Here is a 27,519-nt window from a genome sequence, read left to right as displayed (position 1 = left end):
CTCCTTTCCTAAGGGACCTACCAAGGACACGAGGAGATGCATTCTTCCAGCTCTGTAAAACAAAAAACAGAAACTGGACAAACATAGAAATCACATTTATCTTTGACTGTCACTGATTTTGCATCCTCCTGTCTATTTTTGCCTGCCTTTGGTATCTTACTGGGGACATGCCGCTTGCTGAACATGTGCATCTGAAACCAGGGCTGGGAGGCTTCCTGGGCGTCACGGCAATGCGAGGAGCTCCAAGGGCTCTCTGGATCCCGGCAGTGCTGGGTCGGCAGCTGCACTGCCAGCACAAACAGCCAGCAGAAAGGAGAGCTCTGGCAACGCGGTCCCGCGCGGCAGAAAGGCTAAAAGGGCCTTTGCATAAAGAAGGCATGTTTGTTTGTTTATTGGCAGTACCATCGAAGTGTTGCTGCTTACATCTAAGAGAAAGAGACACACACACGAATAGATAACTCTGAATCTCTCTCTACTGCCCTACCTTACCTTATCTTCATTTTTTTCTTCTTTCTCTACCACTTTGTGGCTCTGCTTTGTCTCACTGTGGTCTCATCGGCACCCTGCACTTCACCTCTCCTACCTCTCCCTGCGCTGGGTCTGTTCCCCTCTCCTTCCAGCTGCGCTCCCTTCGTTAGTCCCCCGTTCCTCCCTCAGCTCAATACTGCTACTTCTCACTCTTCTTCACAGGTCTATGGCTCCCTCCTCCTCCTGCTTCACCTATAGACTAACACGTACCAGCCTCTGGGATCCCATAACCACCAGAAATACTGGCCTCTCCCATTTATCTGTCCTGGGCTCCCCCTCATCCACCCTTCCTGTGATTCAAAGGCCCTGAAAAGCACCGCAGCAGCGCTCAAGCTGTGGTCCTCCGTGCTGCGCCACAGAGGCTGCCGCAATGTTCGGGCAGTCCCTTCCCATCCCAGACGGTTTGCAAACTCTGCCAATTAATGAAGGGCTGTGTTTGCCACTCTGGCAGGACATGTCACTGTCCTCCACATCGACTGACACGAGGACAGACTCACTGTCCTGAGGCCCTGATAATAGGATTTCAAGAGATGCTTTCCCTTAATCTGTCAAAAAATTATTTCATCGAATAGCTGTGTGGGTAACCCAGCCCCCCTCCGACTATAACCCTGCATTTGGCATACAATGAAGAAAGCACTCAGTCGGCTGAGTCACTCTACATAACGACATATTGTGGAAGATGCTTCACAATACATCTAACTACCCTTACTCCTAATTATATACATTTGACAGGTTAGTCACTACATTACTGAAAAGCAAAAGAAATGCATTTTAAGTGCAGAAAAACAAACCTTTGTACCTTAAAGTTCCTTGCAAGTCAAACACGATGGATTGTGTCGAATTTTTAGTTTCCAGAGACGTTGTGGAGCATCTGCACAGTTCTTCAGCGCTTCCTTCCAATGAGCTGACCATGGGTTTCCAGTAAGCAAATGAAAGGCTGCCAGTCTCACATTTCACTGTAAGTCAAATACATCCTCTGCTCTGCCATGGGGTCCAATCCAAAGCTCTCCACATCAGCCCACTTCAGAGTGAGTTTCGGAAGATTACACTAGCACGCCTCCTTTACAGCACACATCTCGTATGACATGAAAACGTTTGCCTTGACAAGAGCTACAGAGCTGAGCCTCCGCTCTTAATAATTCCAGCACATTCACTGAAGATGCTCTTTGTGTGTGTGTGCGTGTAAGAGCGAACAAGAACAGGCAAGGAGCAGTGAGAGCACGTTAAAACGCAGTGCCTCTGAGGCTGGGGGTGCTGCAGAGCACCCCAAAGGCAAGGTGTTTCTGGGAGCAGCATGGGCTGAGGACGGAGCAGTGCTGAGCTGGTTTATCCACACAGATATATATGAAAATAGATAAATAGACAGACAGATTTGTGTTTATATATGTGTAAATAATGGGACAGCCGCTTTACCACCCTCACTTGCGCCGCATCCACAGCAGCTTTCTATGCGCTGTGCCAAAACACCGGCCTATTCCCTCATGCGTATTTGCCTTTGACTTCAGCGGCCGCCGGATCCGGCCCCGAGGCTGCCCTGTCCCCAGCGCTGTGCACTCTCCCACGTTCCCGTCAGGCCATCTGAAAGGAGGGCATTGACGTGCCTCGATAATGCAGCCATTACCAGTGCGATACGGGGACGGATCAATCAAAGGCAGCACAATAGCCAGATTCAGGGGATTCCAAAATCGAGGTCAGACTCAATAACTCTTACACAGATGCCAGCAGAGAGAGACACATATATACAGGAAGGCAAATTTTAACTGCGCAGACCTAAAACTGTCACTCGCAGTAACGGATTAGATGTGTTTTGGCAAGAACAGTTATTTCCTCCCTCACTTCCACCCCTTGCCTCAGCTTCAGCATTGGCATAGGGCGCCTTTGGCCTGGCAGCCTGACGCTAACCTTCCCCTCAACACTCAGCCCTCAAGCTTCGCAGCGTGAGCCCTGCGAATGGGTGTCCCGTTGCCCTTCTGTGCCCCCAGGGGATATTCGCCTGCTGCAGAACACCTCTCCCGAGGGAAGGCCCATTTTGTGAATAAACCCCGGCTCCTGGGTTAATCAGGTGCAAGAGAGCTTGCTTAGGCTAAACGCCTCAAAACACAACTGGACGCTCATCAGAAGGGATCAGGCAATGGGCAGCTGCCCAGGGAAAGGCCCTGTTTGTACTAGCGCTTCACTTCGGTTCACCTTGTTGCTGTTGCTGTGGATTTACAGAGTTCGACACGAAGGCAGAGAAGCCAGAGATTTCCCTAGTTTATGGTGCTGGACTTGCAACAGAGAAAATAAAATCCCTGTAAATCCACTTGAAACCACAGTTTGGCTCAATTATCTCAGTTGACCTTGACTTCCCGTGCATTTTCTCCTCAGTTGTTTGGACTCTAAGCTACTACAAACGAACCCTATGTCACACTATCAGTAATTATGTGCATCGTACTAGCATTTAAAAGCCCTTTCTGATACAATACCCCACTGCAGTTACAATGTACAGTCAAACATGGCAAAGACGCCTGAAGGTGGTGGCAAACAGCGAGCCTGATTTCAAGATCAAACTCTGAATCAAACACCCCAAATCCACCTCCGAGCTTCCTGCCTCCTGACGCATTAAGCACCTCCAGCTAGCACACACTATCCTAACTCCGGCAATGCATGCCCCCTTCCCTTTCTGTCACCACAGCAAATTGCTGACAAATTCCTCCTGGTGGCCTTTAGAAAGAGAAATGATTAAAAATGCATCTTAAGTATTCAAAGGTGTTTTACGTTACATTAAAGAGCATGAATTAGATATGGGTTTAACTAGGATGAAATCGTGCCATTCACAAGTGTTTTCACTTACTGCCTGCGCCAGCCTCGGGCTGGGAGGCACAGAGGTGCCACGGAAAAGCTACGTAAGTGCGAGGCAAAACGGAAACGTCTCGCCAGCCAGACACTCGCAGAAACGAAGCCTGGTCAGGAGTCGCCCCTGCACTGGTCCAGGTCCTTGGCACGTCTGCCTCCGCGCAGCGCTACACGGTGCGCCAGGGCTCCAGCTGCAGCCCTGCCTGATGTTCCTGGTGAGGCAGAGCTCAAGGGCTGGATTCACGTCTCCGGAGAACAAGAGTTCTGTGTGTGAAGGCAAGCAGTTCTAGGAAGCTTCCTGATGTTCAAGCACAGACTAGGATGCCATGGAATAAGCTATAGTAAGTCTTCCCAGCAGTAAGTGTACGACTTCGACAGTAAGTCCCCACACCAGAGATTTTTCAGTCTAAGCAAACAGCGTGTAAAGAGCATAGGAGGAGGAAACGAGGCCATAAAGTGCTGACTGAACTAACCTCACACAGATCAAGGGCTCCCTTGCTCCCTAGGCCAGTGTACTTCCCCAGCCCCACCACTTCCCCCAGACACGCTGCCCCAGTCTTATCTGCTCTGCTGCCCAACTTGTTGCCTCACGAGCAACACGAAGATACACTGCCGCACGGCCAGCTGACAGGCAGCACTAGGTTCCTGCCTCCTGTCACCCACTGACTGCAAACTCTTCGGTTAAATGTTCAGGTCTCTCTCAGACACTGAACACCGCCCAGAGCCTGAGCTTTGCACGTGATTTCCTATATTTCTTTTTGTAACAGCCTTTATAAGGAGGGGATACGCCTCTTTATTCCTTAAAGTTATTCCCACTTTGTGATGTGTACAGGCATGGGACTTGCTCAAGACCACGCAAAACATCTGTGGCAAAGAAAAGAAATGAACCTAGTTTTTCCAAGGCCCAAGCCAACACCTAAGAACTGCAGCATCTTACCTTTGGGATTGCTGTACAGCTGTTCATGCTTACTTGCTGGCTAAGCACAGTACACAGTTAGGTTACAGCAAAAACACAGATCTTGTTATCATCCTCCCAAAGAATCATCAAAAATGTGTTCACCTGAATGCTTACAAAGATTTCTCTTACCTTTCGCTTTCGAGTTTCGGCTGTTCACAAGAAGAGACTCTTAAAATCTAAATCTATTTACTTTTAGCAGAGGTATTCATTTCTGGTACAATCCCTTATGAAATCACTTTAGGGTCTGAGAGACTTAAAATTCTCCAACTGCTGAGAAATTATGGATAGCATCTCAAAGTGCTGTCAACAGCCAACAAACATTGCTAGAAAGATCTCCTTAGCATGCATGGATGGATGCATCAAGGGCAGTAGTGTCTTTACAAGAGAAATTCCTCTTGTACTGTGCATTTGGGATTTAAAGTGGGAACTCTGCACAGAGAATTAGCATTTATTTCTAAAACAGGAAACTTGCCTTGCGTATCTCATTTTGACACAATTGCACTTTTTTTCCGAATAACAAGCCAATTCCTAAAATCCTAGTGTAGTTTACAAACAGACAAAACCCCAGTGAGAATAGAGGGAAATATGCCTAGGCAACGGTACGTAAGTGCTCACGCTGAATCGTAGTATTCTTGGTCACACCGAGCAGCACATTATTCTGTAAATAGCTGGTGGCTTTCAGGGAGGTGTTGTTATTGTGAGAAATACCAGCAGAATCCGGCCTTCACACACACAAACACACAGAGGAGAAGGGGACTCCCCATACACAACAACTGAATGTGGTTTCCCACCTCCTCCCAGTCCCAAGTAGGCAACCAGCTCCTCTACACCAACACGTTCTCTTGACCCCAGTGAGGTGAATCATCCCATCTACCACCCTAAGCCGCCATCAGTCATTTCCTAATGTCTTCTCAGAGCATGGCCCGGAAGCCTGAATTAGGATACATCCCTTGCTATAAAGAGCTAGCGCTCTTCAGAGCTGCACGTCCAGCTCGCTCCCTCGTGTCAGCGCTGCCCTGCGGGATGGCTGGCAGGCCACCAAAGGAGCTGCTGCAGAAGGAGCCTTTCTGGCTCCTGCCTCGGCCAGCAAGCATTTCACCATGGGGAAATACAATCCAGTGGTCTGCAGAGCCACGCGTTTCAAGGCCAGGCCCCGGCGAGGCTGGGTGCGTTACCTGCAGTCTCCCTGTCCCCCGCCGAGAGCTCCCCGTTGATGCCGTTCTCTTTGGTTCGCGAGTACGTGCCCTGCTGCTCCTGTCCGCCCAGCCCCGGCTCCTCGTCCTCGCGGTAGGGAAAGCCATTGGCACTCCTGACCAGTCCGGCACCCGCACCACCTTGGTCCTTAAGTTCAGGTGAGTGTGGGTGCGAAGAAGCCTCTGTGAGCTGACTCGAAGTCCAGTGCGGTGCCTTGGCTTCATCTTTTCTCTCCTCCGCCATTTTTCCTCTCCTTCACCGCTTGCCCTGTAACGACACGAGCAGGGGAGATGAGCGCAGGCAGGCGACGGCGTCCCCGGCTCGCAGGCAGCAGCCGGACCCAGGACACACACGCTGCCCCGCAGCACTGCCGGGCAACTCCAGCGGCACGTGACAGGAGGTTTCAACGCCCAAGTGTCTCGGCTCGTCTGGACACGAGTGAGCCGCTTTAAAACCAAAACAAACCACAACTAGTAAAAATTATGGGTTAAATCCTGTACGATGCCTGTGTGCCTTGCAATTATTAGCACTAGTTTCTCGAGGGTTGCCCTTTTGTTAATCTGATTTTAACTCATTAATCGCAGTTAAATGCAGACCCACTTAATGAGAAGTGAATCAATCTTCATAATGACATCTTCCAGGGGTGATAAAAGGGAAGAGTGCAAAAATTGCTTCAGTAAGTGTAGCTGCTATTAAAAAACCGTCAGTGCAGTTGCAAACAGCAGGCTCAGTCGTGACCTAGGCCTGCAGCGAACTGGGTGCTCGTCAAGCACAGAACGAAAAGACGATCCATCCTCTAGGGAGTCTGCAATCTGCTGTTAGCCATGAGAGAAACGACATCTAAGAACATACACTGGGTTCCTGAACATATGTGCTATCTGACCCTGTTTATACCCCTTCTTACTTGCTATTTTGTGAACATTCACACTCATTCCCTTTTGTCCCAAAACAACACGGGGGGAACAGTTGTTCTTCACACAAGCATTTGCATTCTCTTATGACTACCAGTATTTATACATAAACAAAACTAATCACTATTTGCTACTTCACATGTCTTTTACTCCTGTTCATAAGCTCTTACTTGTCCAAGCCAGGAAGAGAAGCCACTGTACAAGCCATAGGCTTTGGCTATACCTCACAGAAAAGCGTAGCAGTAGCTCCTCAGTACACAAGCCTAGTAAAACAATACATTGTAATCTGTGTTTGGATGATTAGGTAGCCTTGGCGGGAGGGGAAATAAAGGCTTGATTTAAGCTAGCTACATGGAAGTAAAAACCAGCAGGCCTTTTCTGAAAGCACTTGCCACATATTTTTCCCTGTGGGGGGGAAAAAAAAGAAACAAATCAAAGAACACAGTCAACCAACTCCGTACTGGAGAGGCTGAACGGTCTAGAACAGAAGGCAGAAAACTGGATGTCACATATACTCCGCAGTGATTTAAAAAACCCAAAATACAGAACACCTGTTTCCATGAAACTAGTTTGCAACAAACCTCTAAACACGACAAAAAGCTACATTTGTCTGATAATTATTCACAATTGATAATACAATCCCTGCTTCTGATCAGATATTATTGTTTAATAATAATGGCTTTCGGAGCCACTTTTACTTTGAACTAAAAAAGTCATGGTGAATCATGAATATTAGATTGCATTCGCAATAAAAATGTGACTCAAACGATATAATTCCCCGAAATGGGACTAACACATGCACACACTCACCCGCCCTCTCCCCTCCCCGAGAAACCGGGCTGCTTTGCGGGGGGAGCAGCTCCGGAGGCTCTCGCCACGACCTGGCAGCGCTCCTTGGGGAATAACAAATCGCCTAAAGACCGCGGGAAGAGGCGAAGCTCCGCGCCTAGCGCGTCCTCCGGGCTGTAATGGAAATGGTGGCCTGAGCAGAACTGCAAAGCACTGACACCAGCCTCAGTCAACCAGAGACAGCCAGCGTGCTCCACGTCCCTTTGCCTTCTCTTCCTCCTTCACCCCTAACAGGAGACTCGTTGGCGAGAGGCTGCACATGCAGCGAAAGCCTTAACGCAGTCACCTCAGACTGTACCGCGGAGCTGATGGGGGAGCTGTGGGGGAGAGAGCCCGAGCGGGGCGAGGATCACCTCCCGTGCACCACAGCGGGGACAGCCCTCTGCCCCCAGGCCTGTTCCCTGCGTGACACTCGAAAACGTTTTCCGATGGGAGCCCTCTCCAGAACGCGAGGCCCCGGGACACGTATTCCCTTTGCACAGGCCTGAGTGGCGTGCGGCCAAAGCCACCGACGCTTTGGGACCTGAGAAAGGGACGGAGCCTCTTCTGGGCAAGGAAAAGGAGAGATTCTCATGTGTGTCCTTTAAGAAGACCAGAAAAACAAAAAAGAAAAGAGAAAAAAATCTTACTCAAAGCTCTGCCCCACCAAACCCGTGCATTTTGAACTGACCCAAGACAGCAGGAGCCTGCCCATCAGCTTCAGCAGCTCAACGCCAGTCATGCCCGAAGAGGAGCCCCGAATCGCTGCCGTGCGAGGGTTATACGAGACCCGATGGCGGGGAACGCCTTTCTGAGACTCGTTTGGATGACAGCAATGGTTACTGTCCCCCTGCAACAGCTCTGGGGTGATTATCGCCAAAGCGCCCTTTGCCGCTCGAGGCAGACGCCCCCTCCTTCCCGCCAAGCTCTTGAGGAAGGATATTCACATCCCCACAATGGACGGTGCCACACAAGTCCTCTGTGCAAGGAACAGAAGTGCTTTTATCTTTAAAAATAAATACAGTGGGCAGGCTTCAATGAGAGCTGTGTGTATCTGGAGGCAGAATTTGGCTCAGTATTTATAATAGATGGTTACAGAGCGAAACATGGATGAATTCATTCTTGACTCTTATTCATCAAGTGCTCTCACAGTTTATAACGCGAGGAGAAACACGGCGAGTGAGTCACAAGGCAGCTTTGTCCCTGGCTCTTCAGCAGCAGCTCTGTTGTAAGTGCCGATTCGCACAGGACCCGGGTTCAAACCCCAAATACACACGCGTATTCGGTACCATCGGGGCACCTGTCTTTCACATCATTTAATTAACTTCCTACGGAATAAAATTAAGCAGGTAATTCAAATATTGACACAGAAATACGAACCGTAGACAAGTATTATGGCAGTATTTATAATGCTATTAGATATACAAGAAGAAATCTGGAATAGTTTTGACAGTATAAGGCAACATCACTTTAAGGAAACAAAGTTGTTTTCCTCTTTCTTCTTTCTTGTTCTTTGCATAAACTGCAATGAAGGCCTTCGAAAAATATCAGAAAGGAACAGGATCCTCTCAAAATGTCATGCTTGAAATTCTTAAAATCTGTAAAACACGGGGGTTGAGGCCACCCTAGGTCGACCTCAGGCTAAGCGGCCGCGCAGGCGAGCGCCGTCGTGCCCTCGGCGCAGGCCGGGCTCAGCTCCGCCAGCCCCACGAGGCCGGCCTACGGCAGCCTGCTCCCTCTTTAAGCTGCTCCCCTCGACGCCTGCTCGGAGCGGCCGCTCTGCTGCGGAGACCCTGCTCGCTCCCTTTCCGGAGCCAGTGCGCTACAGCCACGGCTGTCGACGGCCGCGGCAGTGAAGCAGCAGCAAGACACTTCACAGACCTTGCATTCATGTCCTTGCAACTCTGGTAGTGCACCAGTGACAGCACTACGGGGCTGAATTGGACATCCTGCTTTCTAAACTAACACCTTGCAGCAGAAATGATGGTAAAAACTAACTGCCCCATCCTTTTCAGCCATTTGGGAGCTGCATAGAGACAGAAAATGTTTAAATAACTTGGAATTAACACAGAGAGATAAGCCTCATGGGGGACGCACAGTCCGACTTTGCAGTTACCACCTCCTTTCACAGGCATTGTATATATATTTCTTCACCCATATGCTCTCTTATGTGACACCTGCTCCTGCTGCCGCGGCTTGAACCAAGCCTGAATGCTTTGAACTCAACACACAACCAATTACCCACAGTAATGTACTGCAAGAGCGCGATATGCAAAGCCTGAGACCCTGCTGACTTAACCCCCCGCTGCGCTAGCTGCCCTGCAGTACGTTCTGCAAGTACATCTTGCAGAACGCTCTTAACATCATCCTAACACTGCCCCTGCATGTAAGGGGCTGAATTTGCTATGAATTTCGCTTAAGAGAACAGAAATAGGTCAATATTGAGGAATTTTACAAATTCCCTGCTTTGCCGCTTCGCACCGTGTTTTCCCATCATGTGTCAATGATCCCATTCATGGTGAGATGAGGCTATCTGACTTCAGAAAAGCTAATTTTGGTTAACTAAGAGAAACAGTCAGCTGGATGCACAGAGCAAGAACTACAATTCAAATGCAGGGGAGAGAAGGAAAATGAAGGTTCCTAAGAGGAGAGACAACAGACTACTCCTCCAAAAGAAAAAAATTGCCTGGCATGAACAGATCTGGATGAGCTTGACCGGATTCAGGACGGCTTGGAGATGGCTCCTGGACAGCATGCTGTGGCGAACAGGCATGCTCGGCATGAACACAGGCATCCAGGGCTCGCAAAACTCCCAAACGCAGCAGCCTACAAGAGAATGAGGTGAGCTGGTCATAATATTTGAAGAGGCACCAAAAAGAAGCAGGCCCAGTGGTGAACAAGGAGCAGAGAAGAATGAAATTAAGATGTGTTCAAAATGAGCTATATTTTAAAAAAATTCCTCCTTTAATTTTGAGGAAACAAACCAGACACTTGTGGGTCTGGTACACCTTTGTAGGGTGTGATCTAACTCACACTGACAAATAACACAACAAAGAAAAAAAAAGCTTTAATTCATGCCTGTGCACCAGTAACTGATGATGATGTGTCTGAATATTAAGTATCAAGCACTGTGGGTGAAAAGGTCTCAAGAGAATTTGCCATTCAACTTCTCGACTTGCTAACAACTATGCTTAGAAGAGTCAAGGCCAGTGGGTAGGTATCAGGAGGCAGGAATAAAAACAAGAGTCAGAAGACAGAAGATGGAAAATCTGGATGGACAATTTCCAATAACCAAAAGCTCAGCCTTAGCTCTCATATGCTGCACACAAATACCATTGGTGGCAGTGTCTCAGAAGGAATCTCCAAATATTCAGAAAATGAGAGGGCTAATTTCAGATGCAACAAACATATGAAGAGCTTTGCAGCTGCATTTTACCCTTTCATTTCACTTTAACATGGCTCTTCTCTCCAACTAATTTAATTTTTTTAGATGTGAGTGGTCTGCATCACACTGATCACAAAGAATCACAGCAAATATATCATAAATGGAGAGAAAGCCTAATGGTGTCTGACAGGAATCATGTTAGCTTCCATCTTACTTAAAATGGTTGGTCATGGTCCACAAGACACTAGATGATTGACAAAATATACCAGTTGATCCTAAATGCCTAAGTGCCATAATTCTAGTAATATAGTATATTATTAGACAGAATTACACATCTCAGTGTGAGCCACTCTACCTTTCAAGCCTAAGACAGGACAAAGATTTCTCTGCCAATTTATAGCAAACACAATATATTTCTTGTCTGCTGCTGAAGTTATCAGCTTGCAGCTAAATCCCTCTATCTAGACAATGCGAAAAATACTATTCTCTTAAATACAACCTCGCATCGGTTAAAACCACAGGTAGTGTTCATCAAGGTTCGGGGGGTTATAGAGGCTTTGTTATTCCTACATGGCAAACAGTTAGTCAACAGCCACATATTTTTTCTGGAAAATCTTGTGACTCATTCTTTTGATGGTACCTTGGACTCCAAAACGGCTGAAAAATTATGGAAGGTGCCTGGACCACAGGTGGGACAAAGGAAGCTCCCTGTAGAAAGACCAAGAAAATTTACTGCAGTCCTCGCCAGAGCTGAAAACGAGGGCTGGACCCAGGCTCCTAAGCAGTCGATCAGACCTACAGCACCGCCTCTGCCAGTGTGATCCGAGAGCCAGGGGAGCTGCTGCTCGTATTCCTGCCTTTTTCCGCTCCTTCCTGCGCGGCTCCCTGCTGGCTGGATCCAAGGGCCCAGAGCCCGCTGGGAATCCCTGTCGCCGGGTGCGGGAAGCGGCGTGGGCCGGCACCGCGCAGCCCCCGCGGGGCAGCCGCAGCCTCCCGCCTGGGAGTCGGAGCTTCGCCGTGGGCTGGGGTGACTCACCTCGCAGACCATCCTTGTTTTACGCACTGAGAGCAACGCAGAGGAGAACAAATAACAGATTTTTTAAAAGGCTAAAAGCATTGCCGTTAATGGGCACGGATACCTATCTTACCTATTTGCTGTTGGTACAGATAGAACATTTAATTACAGTGCAGTGTATTTGCTCCACATAGTTGTTTTTCATTCACTGCAATGAAACAAGCCAAGCCATAATTTTAACCTGGATGTTAAGCCCAAAGGGCCTAATTCAAAATCTACTTAGCTCAATGAAAAGATTTTAATGTGCGCCAGACCAGGCCAGATTGGAGCACATCCTTCATCCGGCCAAGCATAAAAAGCTAAAATTAGCTAAGCAAAACTTAAACTCTATGGAAAGTCTTCCTCCCGAAATACAGAATTCAAGTGAAAGCAGAGAAGTCACTTATGAAACGTTCCCCCAGCTTAGAATTACCTTCAAATCTAGAAACTATTCCCCAGCCAACCTCATAACAGGGGAATCGCTCTAAGAATTACTCTATTCACACACCAGAGCTTTGCCAGTCCCACGAAACAAACACACTAAACCCACCATTTCAATCAAAAGATGAGATAAAGAAGCCGATAAAGGGTCCATGCAAGATGCAGGTACCATCCAAACTGAGAATGGTCCTTTAAGTAGCCAAAAAACATGATAGAGGTTTCTAAAAAAGAAGGAACCTTCTGGGATGCAGAACACCACATCCTCCAACGCTGGCCTGGTGACTGAGCTGCTAGACTAACTCTGACAGAAGCATAGCTCACATGTTTTAACAGTAACAAAAGCAGGATAAGACAACTGATATATAATAGTCTACGGGCTGAACGTCATTTGGGGTGGATCGCGGAGGGAAATGCTTTCACTCTGAGCAACGAGAACTTCTGTCGAAGGCCTCGCTGCTGCGTACCAAGGAGCACACCTTGCACAGCCGCTCAGCACAGCCCTCCAGTGCACGCGAGGGCCTAGAGGCAGCAGCACTCTGCTTCCCTGGGAAATGAGACATTCAGAAGCACAAAGCTGGGCTCCTGGGCTCTGGCATACATCACTGCAACGGATCAGAGGCACGCTAGCCAAAGCTAACACAACCGCACGAGCTTCGTCCTGCTCCGTCTTTTTTACAGCTCTGGGAAAGAACAGAATGAGGAGAAATTGAAAAAGGGTCTTTTGAGCAGTGAATAAGGAACGTACCTACGAGATACTGTGCTCTTGCTCCTTCCTGGGAGCAGAATACACTGCAGAGCCTGCATTTGCACTGGTGGCGAATAGGTCCACCCTGCTGCAGGAATTTAGGAACAAATAATATGTGAGAATGAGTCTTTCAGCTGCTGCTCCCGACTGACAGAGCTCTTCTTTCCTGGAGAATTTACTAATTTCTCCTGGCACCTGGAAAGCAGAGCGCTACCAACGCGACCTGCCGCAGGATGCTCTGCGGCCCCAACACATCCCTTTGCAGTAGCCAGGGGCTGGCTCACCCCCACGCACAGGAACGTCTCAAACATGCTCCAACTTCCGAAATCTAAAATTGGGTGCAATTCTCTCTTTCAGTTGTGAAGTAATAGCAATAGCAGCTTCTGCCTTCAAAAACAACATCTTGTTTAGGGCGCACTTCAACTTTAAAAAAATCGGAAAATTTCTGCACAGCCATTCCCACTGCAACGCTGCTCCTTTTTGACAAAGAGTTTCTATCCACAATGCTGTATTTTTTTACCCAATACACCATTCATCAAATGCACTCACACACACATCTATCACTAATCATCATCTTTTCCTGCAGGAGAGAGGAAAGGCATTTTAGCTGGCGAAGGAGACGGTAGCCATAACAACAGCACCATGACAACCATACCTGATATCCGCAATATGAAATACAGCAAAATTTATTACTGATAAATTCAGTCCGTGCTAAGGATGGCAACAGCATTAAAGAAACAACGTCAGCCAATAAAGGTGCAAACACTAAGAAACAAAGTCTCTCCAGCTTCAAACGCATGCAATCCTTCAGCAATTTTAAGCAGCCTGTTAACACGAGGTGTGGTGACAGCCCCGTCTTCTGAGCAGTAACAGAGGTGGCCGCCACTGCTCCATCCTACCTGCGCTCGCCCCTCTTTCGTGCCTCGGGGAGCGGGAGCCACGGATGCGCTGCAGGAGAGCTGCCGGGAAGCCGCGAGTGTTTCCTAGCTGCCAGAAGCCTCCCAGATTTCTCGGTGGAGTCTTTCGTTTCCAGGAGACTCGGTGAAACCAGCTCTGAATAAGGAAGAGATTGCTCTCAAGGGAGCACCTCGGGGTCAGACACACGGCATCGATTTTTCCACCAAGCACAATTTCAAATGGGCATCGTTAGCCCTCTCCGCGCACTCGGGAAAACAAATTGCAATTGGCAGGCTTGTTCGAAACACGTGGCTCCGCACCTCGGCCAGCCAGCGACAACTGCTCCTGGGAAGGCCCCGACTTACAGCCCTGGGCACTGAAAAAGAGCCAAGTAGCATTTGTGGCCACGCTGGCTTTTCTACCCTCAATTTCGGAAGTACCGAGGGCAGAGGAAAGACCGCAAACCACTGCCACCAGCTACAAGTGCTGTGTGCAAATAACACGCAGTCATTTGGAGCGTGACCAGAGAGGACAAAGAGTCACAGGCAAACTCACGCTACCTCATCTTTCAGATTATTTTCAGAGGAATTCTGCCAGCTGCGTTGCTAGACAGGACTGCTCGGGGAGGAAGGGCTGAAGTGGCCTTGCCTCTCAAAAATGTTTTATGGGCCTTTGAGCAGGTTCTCGCTCCTAACCTCCTTGCTTTCAAAAGCCACGGAATAGTCTACCTGGAAATTAGGACTTTCTACAGGGTACACTTTGGCTCTTCCACAATATGAATATACAGAGATTTTCAACTGCATATTAAAGTCTTACTGAAATAAACACTTGTCCCAATATCTTAGTCTTATTTGCATTTTTATAGTGTGTGTTTCACTACCAAAGCAAATAAAGGATTTCCCCCCATGTATTACAAATACAAATCTCCTTGTATTTAAGGAGATGGTTTTTAGGGGAAAAGCAGCATCCAGGAAGCATGCCTGCAATAAAAAAGCTGTTTTTTTGCACCTTTCCCTCTTACCCCTGCAGTCCCTTCAATCCTTGGCAAGACGAAAGTTTGAAATCCATAACAACACCACAGCCGAGCTGGAGGAAAAATTCTTCATCAGAGAAAAAAGTATGTAGCTTGATATATGCACGGCATACTTCAGAAGAGAAATGAGCACGGAAAAGAAATCTGTACTCGAGAAGAACAAGTGTCTTATTTCACTGAAGCCCTACTCTGCTTAAGGAGAGATCTTAACTACTTATTATAGCTCCCTATGAGTAAAATTCAGCTTTCTACCTAAGCCAAGCTGCCTAAGGCAGGCCCAACAGCCCAGCGAAGTCTGTAGTGCTTCCTGCAGCCCCTCCAGGAAGGGAGCAGGGGTGCGTAGGGGTGAAAGCGGGACCTGGCAGCACGTGGCAAGCTGCGATGCCGAGCACCCCGGGCGGAGTGCGCGCTGCCTGCAGGGGCAAACCTCCAGCACCGCGGGCATCAGCGAGGCTTTGTAAGTGCCTTCGGATATAACCTCACCTGAGCAGTCACTGAGCTACAAATTCAGGAGCCTTAAAGCCCACAAAAAGGTTGGATTGAAAATTTGCAGGATCTTTCCCCCACATACACACCAACCTTATTAAGACACATTGATCTGATGCTGCATATCTTTTCTCAAGGGACTTCATGATGGATGATTGCTCAAATTAGGCAATAAGGAATTTAATTAATTATGCTAATATGCTACTTGCATATTCTCCATGCAGGACAGGTCTATGTTCTTGCTAACTTCAGTGGAGCTATGCTGAATGCAGACACAGCAAACCAGACCGCTTAGCAGAGAGCTGCTACACACTTAGCTGCTAAGCAAAAGCCCATATAACCAGAACCTCACTTATCTAGAACAGGCATGTTAACAGCACTGGGGGCTTTCCTTCCTCTTCACAAACATGCATTTATTTCATATCCCCTATTTCTTTCAGATTCACCAAGATCTCACTAAACATGACGCATTTTCACATGATCTAAACTTTACTCAGTGAGATTTAATTTTTTTTTAAATACTGCCTCTACAAACATATCTGCATTTTGGACTCTTCAGAGGTCTTGCCTAACTTTCAAAACTAATTCCACACCTACTATCATAAAACCTTTGGAAATACCCAGATACTGCCTTTGGGAGACCTATGAGGATCACCATGTCAGCTACCACGAATGGTAAAGAGGAAACATGTATGTCTTAGGCTGATTTCAGGCTGATTCTTCCATATAAAAACATGCAGGGAAAACAGCCCACAGCAAAAACCTGGAAGGCAGCTTTTGCAGCCCTCTGCCAGCCTCCAGGGCCGCGTGCCCCAGAACAAGGGGCAGATCAGTAACTCCAGGGGAGGCTTTCCTGACCCAGCCACCATCTAAGCTTATTTCTGTCCTTTCGTACCTTGAAGCAAAGGGACACTCTCGATTATTCCACTAAGCAATACAGGGATCCTGACATGAGAATGCAGCATGGAAGAGATAACGTGAAAGGATCTTCGAGGCCCTGTGCTGCTCCAGTGTTTTTGGGCAGAAACTCTTGCCCATGTGAAAAAAGGTTTTCTCCCCAGGCCAAGGGCAGCAGGTTATTCTTTTGCTGAGAGTGCTTTTAGCCTCTCTCTGAGGCACCAGACATGCCAGGCAACCACGCCGGGGACACAGTGGAAGCAGCAACATCTTATTGTCTAACAGAAGCATTGTTTATTCATGCTGAAAAAGAGCATCAGGCAGAAGAAAGCTTGTTCTGAGGTCCCTCCATCCAGACTCACTTAAGCATCTTCGATTCTCAGTTTCATGGTCAGAAAACCTGAGAGGCAAGGGCCCAGTAACCCATTACAGCCAACAGAAGCCAATGCTTTTAACTGCAGCCCAAAATATCTAACCGTAAATAAATAAATACAAATAAGATGACGAAGGGTTGGAAAATTGGAGGTGAAAGAGGTTATCTGCAAAGTCTGCTTGCTTCTATATTTATAGCAAACTTGGCATGGGTTAGCTAGTGCTGGAATTTTCTTTTCTGGGGAATCTCTGAGCAGACATCGTTGTGCTAGGAAATCTTGGTCCCACAAAAGCAGCAGGATTATTTCATTCCTTCCTATTGTTTCTTAAATAACAAAGTTACAAACAAAGCACTTTCTATTATCTAGATATACACTCATGCTTGCATGCCTTAAAAATACACTGTCCACACACATTGAGACACCTGCTCATATGACTCATGACTGTATACTGGGGGGGGTGGGGGAAAACACCTCTCTCCTTACCTGGAAATGAGAATACCTAGAAATCTTTTGTGCTCATAAAAGCTCTAGACAGTGAAATCACAACATCTGGGATATAATTTTATCATGAGATAGCTTTTCCCTGCCAAATCTTTACTCACCCAGATCTACTGCCTACAAAAGGAAAGCAAGCAAGCAGCACTCCCCCAGCGCCTGCGAGCACGGCGGGAGGAGGGCACGGAGAAGCGAGCGGATGGGGAGGGAACCTGAAATCACAGCAGCTGCCTGCGAAGCCCTCACGTTCAGTGGAAGCTTTTCCTTTGCAAGGACTTACAGTTCAGATCTTGGGATCTTGCACTGAAACAAAAACAGGAGTTCATGTGCCTCCTGCTTGTGTTTCAACTATGGTAATTGCCTTTTTTTTTTAGTTCAATTTTCAATTCCCCCTTTTTTTTAATTAAGAAAATTAAGGTATCTAAAGTGTGAGGAGCAACAAACTCACCGAGGCACGCGGCCTTTCTCAAATCTTAACTGTCGGGCTTGCTGTCATAGCAAAGGCCTGTTTCAAAGACTCATTTCCTCTCCAAGCTCCCATGGGTATAGGCAACCATCTCATCTTTCCTACAAGTTGGATTTAACCTTGTCCTGCTGCCATCCCTTTTCTCCCAACCCAGTGCCGAGGGGCTGACATGTACATGGGAAGTCAGTGGTGTTCTCCAGGGACAAGAAGGGGGATTAACAGGTTTGGTGGGAGGGAAGGAGCAAGCCCAGGGCCGGGGAGTAGGGAAGGCTAAGAAAGTTGCATTGGATGAAGAAAGAAGCACATGTCAAGAATGATAGGATGTGACTGATGAACAAATTCAGTAACTACTGAGGAAAAAGTCTGGAAAAAACAAACCCATGGGGCTGAATATGTGCTGTTTTAATATAGAGAGACAGCCAGGGGGAAGGAGAGGACCTAGGATTTGCCATCTCCAATCAAACCATGCAGTCTAGACTCGTGCCGCAAGCAGTGGCCAGCACAACCTGCTCCAGGCGAAGAGGCAAGCAGCTCCACAGAGCACCGGTCACACGGTCAGCCTGTCCTCAAGGTGCAAAATCTCCACCTGGTGACATAGAGCCACTGATTTCCAAAAGATCTGGGTGCCTACACATCTATGAGGATCCAGATCATCGCCTTCTTTGCAATATAGGCAGGGCATGCAGAGAACATCCTCAAGGTCTCTTTCCGGACAAGGGAGTAACCTATCTGTGAGGCAGCTTCTCCATGGACTGAGGTTACAGATTCCCATTTAAAGAGCAACAGGAAGCAAGAAGCATAATGGGATATCTGACATACACATCACTGATGGACACAGAAAATTCATCCATGCACTTATCTGTCTGGGTACTTCTGATGTGTTCATGAGGCACCTGTGATCTAACATACCACTCTTGAATTCCTCTGTGTCTTTTCTTTTACAAAGTCTTGCAGCAGCATTAATACTGATGTTGATTTAGGATGCCTGAAACTGTTAATCATAAATGAAATACAGTAGACCTGGAAAAGCTACAGAGAACACAACAAGGATGATCAAAGATCTGGAGCAGCTTCTGTGCAAGGAATGACTAAACAGGCTGTAACTCTTCATCCTGGGAAAGAGGCGAATGGGACAGAGGTCTACAAAAACATGTGCAGCATGGTGAAGATGAGAAGAGAAAACAGACAATCATCCTCTCCACAGAAAGCTACAGTGCATTAAACAAAACTAGCTGATGGCAGGCTCCAAACAAACAAATGGAGGAGATTCTTCCCATAGTGGGAAATTAAGCTGTGGGAATTAGCTGCTGCAGGGGGTTACGTATGATAAAAGTTTACACAGCTTCAAAAGGCAAATGGATAAATTTTTCTTCCATTAATTTGTCCATGGTTTCTCAATACAAGAGAGTTTTCTGGGAAAGGACTCTTTTTACCACGTAAATAACAACTAGATCTACACTGGTGTAGAGCCTTTACTTGCTAATGTAATATTAATGTTAAATAACTGTGTGGTTTCCTGTCAATATTTTTAAAGGGGTCCCTTCCCTATTGAGCGTGGTGGAATGTCACAGACGCCTGCTGAGCACCACAATATTTAACAATGCTGCTTGCTAAATCCCCACAAACTATAAATGAAAATGCATTGTATGATATGGACTGGATTATACTGTAAACGAAAAGCACCTATTACACAGCTAGGCTCTAGCAAATCAACAGCTTTGTCAGACTCATGAGTTTCTAAGTGGAATATCACATTACGTTCCAGACACGTGTTCCTCCGTATCCCTCTGCTGATGCAGCAAAACCGAGCCCTGCAGACTACGTCCTGCCGCTTGCATCCCGGCTGGCTCCCCAGATGAAAAGAGAGAGTGCTCATTTTCAACCTGTTCTGCAGCGTCAATGTGCCCTGCTCAAACTGAAAACTACAGACATCGCACAATGACACTGAGATAATGATTTTGTTTGGCGCAGAAACAGGAAGATCAGCTGAGAGAAATGTTCAGGGGTAGGGGCGACGGTGGGGAGGAAAAGCACATGAGCAGATAGGAAGACAGATGGCCCTTCCAGAAGGACCTGGTTATGCATCCAGAGCTGCCACTTATAAGAGGTCTCATGAGATGCTAAATGTGAATGTTTTATAGATGAGATGCTTGAAGCTGCAACAGCGTAAGCAAAGTCTTGTATGTTTTCTTTTTCATTTAGGGCAAGCAGTCTGAAACACATGCCCCACCACTGACCTCGACTCTGACCCAGAGGGACTGTCTCTGGTTGAAAAGATGATTCATTCACTCTGCTAGAAGGGCTGAATGAATAGGCAGTATTCAGACTGCAGAGCACTTATCACTTGGGATTCCCTCAAAATTTAGGTCTGACATGACTGGGTCAGTAACCATGCACTTTTGTTCCTACCTCCTTGAACAGAAATGTCTCTTTGCATCCTTCAATGCCTTCCACAAATCAGGTCGATTTTATGGCTTGCTAATTATTACTGCTAGACTTCTGCCGGGCTTCAGGATGAAAAGAAGAGCTTTTCTGAAAGCTCAGGGCATAAAACTTACAGAATAAATCACTGTCTATCCAGCGGCAACCAAATCCAGCCACAGCAGCTACTTAAATATACACATCTGTACAGTGCTGAACTTTGTTTGTTTAGGAATGGAAAGTTTTGTTCTACTTTTGTTGACAGAGAACATTAAAGACAAGCAAAAATGCAAAAAATAGTAACTGTCACAAATTGGATTTTGTCTAGAGTGTGTCAACATATATCATACATACAAAACTACCTGAAAGGATGTTAAGCTTGCAAGATTACACCTCAAGAGTTTGGATGGGGAAAAAATCAGAGATGACTGCATAGCCATAACTGGGTGTCCTTGTACATATGTACTCAGCTCCTGCCCAGTTCAATAAGCTCATATCGTTCTTCCCTTTCCCTTCACCTAGATTAGCCCAGTCTCCACTGCTTCAGCTTCTTGCCCCAGTTTCAGGCTGTGGGTTCCACTCCCTCATCCAGCCTTGAGGTCCAAGCTACAGTTTTCACCACCACAGACTCTGAGAATTTTCTCCTCATACCCAGGTCCAGTTTTAGATCCAGGCCAGCATTTTCCTCATTCCCATTCCTCCACTAGCTCCTGGTTTTCCTTCTTGGATTTCTCATCCAATCCCATCTCCGCAACTCACCTCCATCTCGCTGTTGAGCCATTCCCACCTTTCCCATGTACTCCTTATCAGAGCTGCCTCTTCTGCCCTCGAACCCCTGCTTCCTTCCACAAGGTCTTAGCCACGTTTTCTAGCTTTGGTCACCTCTGCATTTGAAACTGGGGACTTTTGCGTCTCCTAGATTATAAGCAAAGGAGAGGCAGATTCTTCTCTCTCGCAGAGTGATATCATCAGTGATATATGATATGATATGATATGGCACAAGTAGGGCTGGCAAGATTCAGGGAGGCTGGAATCAGCAGAGACTCAAGTCTCTCCTGACCTTCAGAAAACTTTGCAAAGATACACGATGCCACAACAACACAAGATGCTGAAGAACTTCACAGAAAAGATCCTGCGTTAAAACAGCCAAGGTGCCTTCCTCAGCATGGCCTGGTAGGCAGCTGTGCTCTTGGAAAGGGCTGAGCAGCTCGGCCTGAAACGTGCATGCACATAAAAGTGTAAGGGACGAGCCCAACTTCCAGAGCAGAAATCGCAGCCTAAACTGCAACAGTTTGGCAAAGTGATAACGGAAACAGGATCTTATAATGGAGAGTAGCAAGCCACCTTGATTGGCAGCCTCGCCTCTAACACCATGACAAGCAAATGGCCCGTGTGGGAGCGGATGAAGCCATTACGCTCAGAGAAGCACTAGCAGGAAAGGTCACCGCGCTGCAGTGACGACTGGCAGTGCACTGGCTGCCAGGCTGCAGGCCAGAGTCCGATGGTCGGATTTGAAGCAGAGGGTATAAACAGGTCTGGAAAGACTCTCTGCAATGTAGCTGAGAGACAATTCGAGCTGCTTGAAAATCAATATAAATACCTGTTCATCTTTCCCGCCCTATGCCTTGAACCTGATCCGTAACCCAGAGAGGCAGACAACCCTTCTTTGTGCTGCCTGAAGAAGAATATATGTTTGAACAGGGGAAAGTGTAAAAGCTCCCAGCAAAGGCATCTCAAAGGCTTCTCTAAACCCTCTTCAGCAACTGAGGAGCTGCCTGCCATTCGGGTTCTTGCTGGGTCCCTGCACTTTCAGCTGGGACTCACAAGCCCCAGGCTTGAACCTCTGACAGTCCCAGCCGGCCGCCAGGCAGCTGCTGGTCCCCGTGCTGAGCTCTGTCCTGGCCAGGCCCCGGCTGTGCCCGTAAAGTCATGGCGAGGTCCCTCACAGCCCGGAGGGACAGTGCTAGGTGGGGAGACAGACGGCAGGCAGCACACCAGGGCACCTTGTTTTGAAGTACAGAAATGCCTCTCTGCCTCCAAAGAGCTTCTGAAGCAAGAACAGCCATTACTTTCTCTTAATGCAGACTTATACCACATGGTACAAAAGAGCCCCCACGTCGAATGCTGAGCATCCTTTCAAAACCGCTATGGATGACCTCATGAAGAAACACGCAGGACAGGCACTAAGATACAAATAACTGCGGAGCAGCACCTAAGTGGGGCTGTATAAACCCAGACCAGAGAGTATTTCTTTGATCTCATTCTTCCCCTGTGCCCTCTCAGGGCACAGAGGAAAAGACAGGCTGCAATCTGTGGCCCAACTCCAGCCCCACACCCAATCTTCTGAAAAATCCCTGTGACCAGCGCAAGCTGCTCACTGAAGAAAATACTCGTTCAGGCATCAAGACTCCCTGCTCAATGCACAGATCATGAAAGACTCCTCTCACCCATACCTGTTTTCTGCACTGTGTTAGGCTGAGCTGAGAGTTGGGAGACTTTCAGAATAAGGTATTAAGACATCTTCCAGTATTGCTGGGTACGCCACAGGTGCAGTCAGGTACAGAGAAATGATGAAAAGCACTTTTTGACACAATACATATATAAAAAGAAGGACTCTTTTGCTGTCCTTATACCTGCTTCCAATTTGGGGCAATTTACACAAGAGAGGCTGTAGCACCAACTAGAAGAAAGAATAAAACCCTAAAGCTCCATTTTCAGAAGCAGTGCTCAGATCAAACCCTACCGTGCGCACGCCAGTCAGCTGAGGTTTCCCGTTCAGATTTTCTCCGGTGCTTTGTGAGTGTTCTCTGGGAATATTAAAAAAGTCAGGAGATTTTTCTGGAAGCAATTTTTTTTACTTGTCCTTCTAAAAGGCACCTTATTTGATATAGCAGGACTTGACATGGGAGCATACTCCAGAACTGCAGTCCTCATCATATTTCAATTTTCTTTAAAATTCTGAGCATTTTAAAGGGGCTTTATTTGCTGAAAAGGGAAACGTTAACATCAGACTAATAAAGACTACAGTACCCACATCATTACGTTTGACATAAGGCATATGATCAATCGCAAAAAATACCATTTAAAAGATACAGTTGATATTTCTCAAACATCAACCACCCAAATGACACGCTCCTTTGAAGAATACATTGCACTTCACTTTGCTGTACTGCTTCCAGGGAGTACTGCTCATAACCATTTGCAGTTCTGAAACAAGGGTGATATTCGTTCTTTTTCCGCAGCAAGAAATGACTATCCAGACAACATTTTTTTAAAATAGAAGGCCTATTTCGATCACTGCCAAATGCACACAGAAGCGATAGAAGTTGCAGTATAATCAATTCTCTCCAAATAACTAATGCCTCATTGCTGTGTTTGTTTATTTACCAAAAATATATATATATATATATAAGGTCTCTTTTCTTTTGCTCTTGACATTTTACTGCTTTCTCTACCCCTTCACCTGTTCAGAATCCAAGGAAGTCTAAAATGTGAAAGATTTCGAAAAGCAACTGGGAGATTTATGAACAGCGTCCAATGCTCTTCTAAGGCCCTCATCATGCCAGGACAACCTTCGGCAGCAAGCAAGGAGCAGAAGGCACGGCGCAGGAGGAGCTCTAGCTAGGGAGGACCAGGACAGGACCTGCAGTCCTCTGCTCAAATTCCCAGGCCGCTTGTCAGTCAGTGGTACGGAAAATGGTCAGGGAAAATATTCTGATGACCTGGCATGAAGACACTTTTCGCTCTAGATCTTCTTAAAAAACACATAAATAAAGCATTATGGCTTAGTCCCTAATATTCATTTTCCACTTCAGCAATTGCTGAACAAGGGAGTTACGAGATTATGAAAGCAGGGGGTAGCGTCCAAAGGCCCAGCAACGTGGGCAACATTAAAAAAATCTCTTAAGGTCCCTGGGCTACGTATTCGCACAAATCACTGTGAAGTGTTTGTGCAAGGCCAAATTAGACAGGAAAGGGTAAAACTGAGCTTTCATACATTGAAACAAATAACTAGTCTCTTTGCAGCATCAAGTGTAAAGAGCTTATGTGATCCTGAGGAAGAGGAAGAGTCTGGCCTCGCTGCGCAGCAGATAAATAATTGTGTGGAAGGCCAGGGAAATGCAGAGTACTTTCTTCCACACAGCTGAGATATTTCTGTCCTTTCCCAAACCCTAATTACCGCATGCCGTCTTACTGGCAATCCTGATATCTCTGTAAATCCTACTTTCAACACTTTTCCGAAGGTGTGAGCTTGGTCATGCTGTCAAAGCCAGATACGTCTATACTGTGAGATACCAAATGTGCATTAACCATCCCGAAATAAAGCTCTCCAGACGAGGTTGCAGGTTTTCTGCAGGTAAGTTAGGCAAGGACACTTGAGGATAAAGTAGTAACCTCTAGTAGGAAGACGTGGTAAAAAAAAATTAGTGGAACCTCATTTTCTCAAGTAGTTAACAGCAGGAAATAGCCAGTACGTTTTCTCATTATAAAATAACATCTTTGTCAGCAGCAAAGCGCAAGCTGTATCTTACATTTTCTGACATCCCCAGAGGATTACTGACTTGCATTCCCTTATTCACTGTGTATTTGCAGGACTGCAAATATGTTGCAGTAGAAATTCATTAAGTGTAACAGAGACAGCATCAAATGCAATTAAATACATTTACCTTATACATGGCAAAGAAGCAGACAACCTAGAGATCAAATAGGACTGCCTAATTTCCCTGAGTTACCGTGTTTTAACCATGTGATGCTTTCGAAATCAATTCATTAACAGAGAGTGAAACATTCAATCTGGATACTCCCTGACATCATTTTAACCCCCTCCTGCTGCTCTCTGTGCATCTGTCTGTACATATCAAAACAAACAGCAACAGCATACAGACTTCCCCAGCTTCTCATGCATTTACATGTGTGTTTTGATAAGGGCTCCTATTCCCGGAGATGAATCAAAATACCTGCCAATAAACCTGCCTCTCCTAGGAATTACAAACGTGACATGCTGTGATGCCAGAACACAACTACAAGAAAGATAAGAAACGTAAGGAGCACGTTACAGATTATTTTAACTGCACCTTCTTTACAGAAAAGAACACAATAAAACCTGAGAGAAAAACAATCAAGATTTTCTGCATTCAGCAACACTTCACTCCATTTTCCTTTCCTTGTCATCTCTGCACCAGAAACACTGAAAAAACCAACATCACTGCAGTCGTAATGACTTAACACCCACCTAAAGCACTTATAGAAAAAGACTAATTTTGTAGGCTTCAGTGCTTTTAAATTATGTTTGTTACCATGAGAACTTGATTAAAATGCCACCCACGAGCTTGCAGAAGGGAGGGAAACAACAACAACAACAACAACAAAATCTACTTTTAATCAGTGGTAGTACACTTGCTGCAATGCAGCATTTTCATAAGCTCCACAACCTTCTGCAGTAAAAGGCAGCAGAGATGCCCAGACTGATACAATTTTGCTGAATACCTTCTTTTGAAAAATATTTAGCTGACAGTACAGTTGTCATCCAGTACTATTACACAATACCCTATTCAAGGAAGATAAAGCACACATACATGCTCCGTTCTGTGTTAAAAGACTTGATCTGAAAACTAGAAAATTATTTGTATGTGCAAGGTGGGGGCAACTCTGACACCCACTCAGAATAAACGTGTATTTTTGGTGAGAACAGAGATATATCAAAGCTTTGAAACACTCCAGTTTCTTCTCCATTTGCTAGTTTGCACTGATTTTGGCTGATTTTTATGTATATATACATATATATATATATTTCTGGAAATACAAATAGCAGCACTGTATCTGCTAGGAGACAATCTTTGTTGTGTTTTTTGTCTTTTTTTTTTTTTTTTTAAATTTACACTTGCATCATCTTTGGATTACTGGATACGGATACCCCATTACTGTGCTTTGACCAGGGGGCACAGTTTGGAGAACAGGCACCCCAACACTCTGGTCACCCTGAAGTAGGTAACTAGCACTGTGACTGAATCAAGAGCCAGGGATGAGCTACATAAAATAGCTCGTCTAGCTGCGCGTGTTTTAAATGCATGAACTGATGCCTGCAAGAATGGCATGCAGGCAGTGGTGAGCTAGGAAGGAGGAAGAGTTTTATGACGAGAGCAACCAGCTAGCCACTTACTCAAGGGGTCATCTCACATGCATCTCTTCAAAAAGACATTTACTTGTCCGTGGGAGAGAGACTACCTCTAGTCTAATTAAGAGAATGGCCAGACTGTCTCCTGTTTAAGGTGAGAACAGAATGAGTTTCCCCATGAAAGATCAATGACGCTCTGGAGGACACGGTCCAAACTAGAGCATTAGGCATCCTCTGTACGACTTCAAAGAGATCAGCTCTAAGAGCTGAAATATATCATCTGGAGAGGGATGGCACGCACTAAGCCTGAAACCCTGACCACCAGCTTCTCAGGAGGGAAACAGCAAAAGAACTGAAAGAGGGGAAAAATGGACCTTGTGATGTAACTTCAGCAGAGTAGGTAGCTCTGTCATTTCTTCACCTCTGCCTTTCATGAACGTTTGTAGCTGTTCCATCTGTTTTGAATGGTATGAGTAAACGTGTGTATTTGCAGCTGTACTTTGACCTGTCTTGAGTTAAGTGTTGCTAATAACAACCAAGGCATCCTTCATCAAAGGAGGTAACAAATCTGTGAACCAGCAGCAGGCAACACCCTAAAAGATAGTGGTCTCCCATTTGAATTGCACGGGCTACATGGAAGATGGTGTCACATAGGCCAGGGGAGGCACAAATGTCTTCCAGTGACAGTGGAGGCTCTGAGACATGCAGTAAAATAGAAGTGCATTTACTTGAAATTCAAACGTCATAGGGGAGCGTGTCACACATCATATTGTGCAAGATCCTAAGGGATTTTCTTTAAACACTGTCAATCAATTTATTTAGAACACAGTAACTTTTGGGGGAGGATTTTTATATGGCATCCATCATGCAGCTGATTTTGGTGATGTCCACAGAACTACGCCGACTTACCCCAGCTCCGAATCGGGCACCCGTTGGCTGGCTGCAGCTCCCAGCTGTAGCCCCTTCTGCTCCCACACACATACAGGTCTGACTCCCACCAACTTCCATGGCATATACACATTGAAGGCAAAACATGAGCCAAGCCTAACCCTATATACACCAAAATCAAGCGGCAGATCATATCTTAGAGCGGAACATGGTGCACTGAGCGAAGGCAGCCAGGTGGGACTAGCAGAGGAGCCAGAACGGCAGTGGCCGTGCCTGAGCTTCCCACAGCCTGCTTTCACACGAGATGAACAGCACCACGTGGATGTGCCAGCTTAGGCCAGCAGTGCTGGCTCACTGACAGGTCAGTGACATCACTTTTTTCCCCTTTCTTTCTTTTTTCCTGGTAATTACAGGGAATCCGGGATCATGCTCCCGTAGGATTACAAAGAGAGAAAGAAGAATGCTACAATCATCCAAACCTCCCAGTGATGAAAAACAAAGTTCCTCCCTTTGTGTTCAAGGAAAAGATTGGCTTATTTTTTAAAGACATGGATTTTCCAGGAGATTA

General features: G+C 46.5%; 1 protein-coding gene across 32 annotated transcripts in view; it reads right to left on the bottom strand.

The window, feature by feature from the left end:
* The window catches only part of MAP2 (microtubule associated protein 2), a 273,633-nt gene that overhangs the window by 67,593 nt on the left and 178,521 nt on the right, over positions 1–27,519 (bottom strand). For all 32 annotated transcript variants that reach the window (XM_064515289.1, XM_064515292.1, XM_026116678.2 and 29 more), the window contains one exon: positions 5,497–5,782. In XM_064515289.1, the coding sequence (XP_064371359.1) occupies positions 5,497–5,758 (262 nt within the window). In that variant the 5' untranslated portion in view covers positions 5,759–5,782. The remainder of the gene's footprint in view (positions 1–5,496; positions 5,783–27,519) is intronic.

Source organism: Dromaius novaehollandiae, chromosome 7 (assembly GCF_036370855.1).
Source record: "Dromaius novaehollandiae isolate bDroNov1 chromosome 7, bDroNov1.hap1, whole genome shotgun sequence".
NCBI classification, from domain to species: domain Eukaryota; kingdom Metazoa; phylum Chordata; class Aves; order Casuariiformes; family Dromaiidae; genus Dromaius; species Dromaius novaehollandiae.
The sequence above is the reverse complement of the archived record's forward strand: the minus strand, read 5'-3'. Positions and strand labels throughout refer to the sequence as shown.